Source organism: Scyliorhinus torazame, chromosome 26 (assembly GCF_047496885.1).
Source record: "Scyliorhinus torazame isolate Kashiwa2021f chromosome 26, sScyTor2.1, whole genome shotgun sequence".
NCBI lineage: Eukaryota > Metazoa > Chordata > Chondrichthyes > Carcharhiniformes > Scyliorhinidae > Scyliorhinus > Scyliorhinus torazame.
The window spans coordinates 17,875,702-17,883,010 of NC_092732.1; the positions used below are offsets into that span (position 1 = coordinate 17,875,702).

A 7,309-nucleotide genomic window follows, 5' to 3' on the forward strand; every position below is an offset into this window, starting at 1 on the left:
AACGCAAGCGGACATTTTGGAAAAGGGATAAATGCAATGAGAAAGAGTGGTTGTCAAGAACAGAAATATAGAATAACAGAGTAATGCGCGATACACAGATAGAGAAATCAGAAGACCAAGAGAGAAAAAGCATAAGAAAAAAAGAGAGAACAAGGGAGAGGTAGATAGAGTAAGGGAGAAAATGGCTGAGACAGAGAGAGATGGACACACATAATGAGAATATTATAAAGAGAATTGAATGGCGAGCGAGAGGGAAAGATCGAAAGAAGAGGAAGAGAGAGGATGGATTATTTCATAGAATTTACAGTGCAGAAGGAGGCCATACGGCCAATCGAGTCTGCAGCGTCACTTGGAAAGAGCACCCTACCCAAGATTAAACACCTCCATCCTATCCCCATAACCCAACAACCCCACCCAACACTAAGGGCAATTTTGGACACTAAGGGCAATTTATCATGGCCAAACCACCTAACGTACATACGAATAGAAATACACAGATAAAATGAGACTGAGACAGAAAGATAGCGATGCAGAGCGGGAGAGCGATTGAGAAAGACTGACAAAGGCATACACATAGAGGTACAAACACACACATGAACACATGATGAGACCAGACAGAGAGAGAGAGGGAGCGGAGTCCACGATGAACCATGCACAAACAATTCCTGACAAGCTCAATACTGAGAAGACATTATACTCGTGGTAGGATCTAGATCGCGGAGATACAATTTGAGAATAAGGGTCCTCCATCTAATACACAGACAAGGTGGATTTTATCTTCATAGACGTAGTTAAAGTTTGGAATTATCGAATCCAGAGGCCATTGGAGTTGGTCATAATACATATTCAAGGCTGAATCAGGCATTATTTCGATCTACAATAGGTCATGGTTATGATGGATAGAGAGGAAAGTGGTTCGGATGTCAGGGCATGATGATCCATGAACTTGTTGAATGGCTCTCCTATTCTTATATCTTGCTTTCTTCTGCGAAGGACATGTAGCAACATTTACTAACTAGAAGCAACCTCAGAGTTCATTATGTACGTTATTGATGATTGTTCTTTCAGAAAGTACAAAGTTCCAGAGACATGGCAACCTGAAACCTCAACACAATTCTTCTTTCGCAATAACTGGCTAGTGAGGTTCATTATCTTGTTCCTGACAGTTGTTCTGAGCCTACTGTTATCAATTACAGAGTAACTAATTCAGCAAAAGATCAAGGATATTTTTAGCACCCGACCTTAATAAACAAATGCTTTAGTGGCCATTACTGAAACATGGGTAAATGATGATCACGACTGGGAGTTAAATATCCAAGCGTATCAAACTATTCTGAAGGACAGAGTGGATATAACGGAGGTGGTCGAGCTCTGTTATTTAAGGATGACATCCGGGCAGTAGTGAGGGATGACATCGGTGCTATGGAGGAGAAGGTTGAGTACATTTGAGTGGAAATCAGGAATAGGATGACGAAAAAGTCACAGTTGGCAGTAGTCTACAGGCCACCAAATAGTAACATTACGGTGGGTGGGCAATAAACCAATAAATAGCTGATGTATGTAGAAATGGTAGAGCAGTTATCATGGGGAATTTTAATCTACATGGCGATTGGCTTAACCAGGTCGGCCAACGCAGCCTTGAGGAGGAGTTTATAAAATGCATCTGCAACTGTTTCCTAGAACAGTATGTCTTGGAAGCTACGAGGCAACAAGCGTGCCTAGATCTCATCCTGTGTACTGAGACAGGATTGATACATGATCTCACAGTAAATATTGGTCCTTTAGTGAATGAGAAGGGAGATTTAATAATGGGAACATGGATCATACAATGCAGAAGGAGGCCATACGGCCCATCGAGTCTGCACCAACCCACTGAAGCCCTTGCTTTCACCCTATCCCCGTAACCCAATGACCCCGCCGAACCTTTTTTTTGATCAATTTAAGAACAATTTATTATGGCCAATCCACCTAACCTGCACGTCTTTGGACTGTGGGAGGAAACCGGAGCACCCGGAGGAAACCCACGCAGACACGGGGAGAACGTGCAGTCTCGCACAAACAGTGACCCAGCGGGGAATTGAACCTGGGACCCTGGCGCTGTGAAGCCGTAGTGCTATCCACTTGTGCTACCGTGCTGCCCCAAAGAGGCAGATTAGGAGATTAGGAAATGACTGAGAAACTGAACAGGTTTTTTGGGTCTTCACAGTGGAAGACACAAATAACATGCCAGTGACTGATGGAAATGAGGCAATGACAGGTGAGCATCTTGAGGCGATTGTTATCACGAAGGAGGTAGTGATGGGCAAGCTAATGGGGCTAAAGGTTGACGGTCTCCTGGCCCTGATGGAATACTTCCCAGGGTACTGAAAGAGATGACGAGGGAAATTGCAAAAGCACTCGTGATAATTTACTAAAATTCACGAGACTCTGGGGTGGTCCCGGCGGATTCGAAATTAGCAAACGTGACACCACTGTTTAATAAAGGAGGTAGGCAGAAAGAGGGTAATTATAGGCCAGTTTGCTTAACTTCGGTAGGAGGGACGATGGTGGGAACTATCATCAAGAAAGAAATAGCGAGGCATCTGGATGGAAAATGTCCCATTGGACAGACGCAGCATGGGTTCATAAAGGACAGGACGCGACTAACTAATTTAGTGGAATATTTTGAAGACATTACCAGTTAGGTAGACAACGGGGAGCCAATGGATCTGGTATATCTGGGTTTCCCAAAAGCTTTTGACAAAGCCACATAAAAGGTTGCCGCATGAGTTAATGGTGCATGGCGTTAAGGGTAAAGTAGTAGCATGGGTAGATGATTGGTTAATTAAAGAAAGCGAAGTAAGGAATAATGGCTGTTACTCTGGTTGGCAATCAGTACCGAGTGGTGTCCCTCAGGGACCAGCGTTCGGCCCACAATTGTTCACAATTTACAGAGATGATTTGGATTTGGGGGCCAAGTGCAATGTGTCCAAGTTTGCAGACGGCATGAAGATGAGTGGCAAATCAAAAAGTGCAGAAGATACTGAAAGTCTGCAGATGGATTTGGATATTTTCAGTGAATGGGCTCGTTCTGGCAGATGGAATACAATATTGACAAACGTGAGGTTATCCATTTTGGTAGGAATAACAGCAGAAGGGATTATTATTGAAATGATAAAATGTTGAAACATGCTGCTGTGCATAGGAACCCAGGCGTCTTAGTGGGCAGCACGGTACCGTAGTGTTTAGCACAGTTGCTTCACAGCTCCAGGGATCCACGGTCGATACCCGGCTTGGGTCACTGTCTGTGCGGAGTCTATACGTTCTCCTTGTGTCTGCGTGGGTTTTCTCTAGGTGCTATGGTTTCCTGCTACAGTCCAAAGATGTGCAGCTTAGGTGGATTGACCATTTTATATTGACCTTAGTGTCCAAAAAATGTTGTGGGAGTTACTGGGTTACGGGGACAGACGTGGACTTGAGTAGGTGCTCTTTGAAAGGGGCAGTCCAGTTTCGATGGGGCGAATGGGTTCCTTCTGCACTGTAAATTCTGTGATTCTATGAGTCGCAAAAAGTTGGTTTGCAAGTGCAACAGGTGATTAAGAAGGCGAATGGAGTTTTGTCCTTCATTGCCGGAGGGATGGAGTTTGAGTCTAGGGAGGTTATGCAGCAACCGTACAAGGTCTCAGTGAGGCCACACCTGGAGTATTGTGTTCAGTATAAGTCTCCTTACCTGAGAAAGGATGTATTGGCGCTGGAGGGTGTGCAGAGGAGATTCACTTGGCTAATCCCAGAGTTCAGTGGGTTGGATTACGAGGAGAGGTTGAGTAAGGTGGGATCGTACTCGTTTAACTTAGAAGGATGGCCGAGATTTTCTAGAAACATAGAAAATTATGACGGGAATAGATAGGATATATGCGGGGAGTAAGGGCTGCACGGTGGCGCAGTGGGTTAGCACCGATGCCTCACGGCACCGAGGTCCCAGGTTCGATCCGGGCTCTGGGTCACTGTCCCCGTGGAGTTTGCACATTCTCCCCCGCGTGGGTTTCGCTCCCACAACCCAAATTATTTGCAGATTAGATGGATTGGCTTCGCTAAATCGCCCCTTGATTGTAAAAAATGAATTGGGTGCTCTAAAATTTAAAAATAAAAATAAGGGGATGGACACTTAGGAGTCAGCTTAGGAGCAGCTTCTTCACCCAAAAGATTGTGAATCTATGGAATTGCCTGCCCAGTGAAGCAGTTGCGTCTCCTTTATTATTTTTTTTTCTGTATAAAGGTAGATCGTTTTTTGAAGAATAAATGAAAAAGCGTGATTCTGTTCGGGCCGGAAAGTGGAGCTGAGTCCACAAAAGATCAGCCATGGTCTCATTGAATGGCGGAGCAGGCTCGAAGGGCCAAATGGCCTACTCCTGCTCCTAGTTCTTATGTTCTTATGTATGTTGAATGTTTTACCAGAACACGTGTTGAACATTAAAAAGCATATTTTACAGACAGAAAGAGAATACCTGTATCAGTTAAACTCGATTCGGAAGAGTATTTGACAAGGAAAATCCCCTTTCAGCGAAAAAACACAGGACAGACGGTCTGAGAAAGACAATAAGATGGTAACGTGTTTGAAGGAAAAAAATAAAGGGGCAGTCCTGAAGGCCATGAAATTATTTAATTTGTCGGTTGTGCATTGCAGCTTATGGAGGAGGTTTTGGAGATATGAAGGCAGAGGTGATGCTAAATGTATCGATTTAAACAGAATTATGACAATTGCAGGAGTTAGGATTGATTCAAGAGGGATTGAATGTTTTAACAGCCATGGAGGGCTTTGAACAGGAGTATGACAATTATTGTAGGAGGAACTAGTTACAGGGACGGGAGGAGACTGGACGAGGGACAATGGACGGAGATAGACAGATATCAAAATTGTAGCGGCTGGAAGATTAGTGGCATGAAGAAGGGGTGAGGAGTCAAGGCGGCATTTGGATAAGAGGATGGGAACTACGGGAGTTAGTGTAGATTCCATACATATACAAGGGGGGGTGAGAACCCATGCATAGATTTAATACCATGGGGCGAACTTCACGGTCTGGTTGAAGAGTGAGCAGATAGTTGTTCGGAGAGCGAGCTTGGAGAGTGAGTTTGGAGAGGTGTTTGGAGAGTGAGCAGATAGGTGTTTGAACAAAACAAAGTGTGGAAAACGGACTCAGAGTTTTTGCAGAATTTTAAGAATTAAAGAGTGATTATTTTATGGAAAGGAATTAGGATGCTCCGAAAACAAGCAACATCGGGAACATGTATCATATGAATCCCGAATGGACAGAAAATAATGAGTTTTTGAGTTTGCAGAATTGAATAAAAATTCTTAACTGAAACTTCTTCATTTCAGAGTTTCAGAGAAAGGCTAAAATGAAAATAAAAACATCCCGGTCACTTCTATTGTTGTTAATCAAATGCCCTAATGAAGGCTGACTTACGAATCACCAGCAAGCTGGACGTGGCTGCCATCTGGATAATGCGTTTCAGGCAATAGACCAACATTGGAAAGCAATGACCCTCTGGCTGCGTCTCTGCCTGCGAGCCGGAGCTAAATATTAATCAGCCAAGACATTGTGAAATCGGGTATTAGTATCCTGGATATGACGTTATGGGTAAAGTGTCATACATTTTGTAACTTATTTTACTAAAAAAACAAACCAAATGGCCTTGTTGAGCAACTAAATCTGCAAAGTGCCTTGAGAAATAGTTTTGTGATAGTGCAGAAGACTGGCATGATGTTTGCTGCTAACATGCCGCCACCACCCCTTCAATGAGTCCTTACACACTACGGCCCAACTTCAACCACAACGCCCCCCTTCACATTATTTACATTATTTTGGCCTCCCAAAGCTGTACCAGAAATAGCATTGTTGAACCTCCCATTGATCTGCCATTTGCAGCATGTGCAGTATGTCCAGAACTTCCCCAGTAGACAATTTGAGGCTTCACAGGCCAGTTACCTTTGAATTCTGATACTCGGTAGACATTCGTCTGCCTGGAGAAGACCTTCGTCTCAGGGACCATAAGAGGTTTGTGTCCTGTGCTCTTGTTCAAGTTTGACACAATGACAGCCAGAGCACTACACAACGGTACTATCAGAGAAGGAGGCCATTCGGCTCAATGAGCCCTTACTTGATGACTGCAAGGCGAAGTTAGCTAGAGACACAGCCTTATCTTTCCATTGTAGCCCGGTAAATGCAGCTGAACCTTCCCCTACGCCGTGCTCTTACGCAATTCTCTTTTCGACGCCATAATTTAACCACCATGCACCTCAATCTCGGGCAGTGCATTCAAGGTCCTAATCATTCTGCATTAATAGATTCCGTGAGGTTCCCCCCTTCCATCAGTGGTGGTAGTTTCTTTCTATTACTCTGCCCACATCCCTCGAGATTTTGCGCACCTCAATTAATTCTTCACTTTCACTCCACCGAGAAGAACAGTGTCATATTCCCATTTCCGAAAATACTTTCACATCATCTCAGCTGCCTCTCCTTCTTTCCAACAGTGCCGTGCTCAGAACTGGGCACAATACTCCAGGTCAAGCCGAAAGTAGGTCCATTATAACTTCCCGGATTCCGCACCCTCTGTTTCTTTGTCGGAACCCCAAGGTCACTGGAGTTGCATAAATTTAGCTGCCGCATTTTTTCTGGTGCCTGCCTTGGAACAATTATTTTTGCCATGGATATTTTGTTTCTTCTTGTCGGTACATGTTAGGTTTGCAAGCTTCAGACAAAAAGGAAGCGCAACTCTGTGAAGTAAAAGTTGGTGATAGAACAATTGGTTCCCTACAATGCCAAACAACATGTCGTGTTTTATGCACCAATTTAGGAAGAGACTATTTCGGTCCTTCCAGCCTTCACTCAGGAAGACGGAAACGATTAACGCCATCTCAAGACAAAACTGACTCAAATGTATAGGCTTATGCGCAAACGAGCCTTTCCTGATATCAAACCCCAATTTGGCTCCGATTTTAATATTACGGCCCTGCATACTCGACTCCCCCACCAGAGGAAATAATGTATCTTGCTTGACGGTATTAGCTTTAGTTGAATATTCACCCATTTTACTGACAATAGTTGTTTACAATGAATCTCCGATTCTTTATACCGAAAATTAAATGATTGATACTGCCAGCAATATATCTCATTCCACCACGGCACGGTGGCACCATGTTTGACACTGCAGCCTCACAGCGCCTGTGACCGGAATCTATTCCAGCCTTCGATGTCTGTCTGTGTGAATTTTCTACGTTCTCCCCGTGTCGACGTGGGTTTCATCCGGGTGCTCCTGTTTTCACCACAGT

General features: G+C 44.1%; 1 protein-coding gene across 3 annotated transcripts in view; it reads right to left on the reverse strand.

Annotated features, from left to right (window-relative positions):
* The window catches only part of LOC140402906 (immunoglobulin superfamily member 1-like), a 36,104-nt gene extending 29,612 nt beyond the window's left edge, over nt 1-6,492 (reverse strand). For all 3 annotated transcript variants that reach the window (XM_072490541.1, XM_072490542.1, XM_072490540.1), the window contains exons 1-2: nt 6,407-6,492; nt 5,445-5,554 (exon numbers count right to left, since the gene is read on the reverse strand). In XM_072490541.1, coding sequence (XP_072346642.1) covers nt 5,445-5,508 — 64 coding nt within the window. In that variant the 5' untranslated portion in view covers nt 5,509-5,554; nt 6,407-6,492. The remainder of the gene's footprint in view (nt 1-5,444; nt 5,555-6,406) is intronic.
* Between the last annotated feature and the right edge of the window lie 817 nt (nt 6,493-7,309).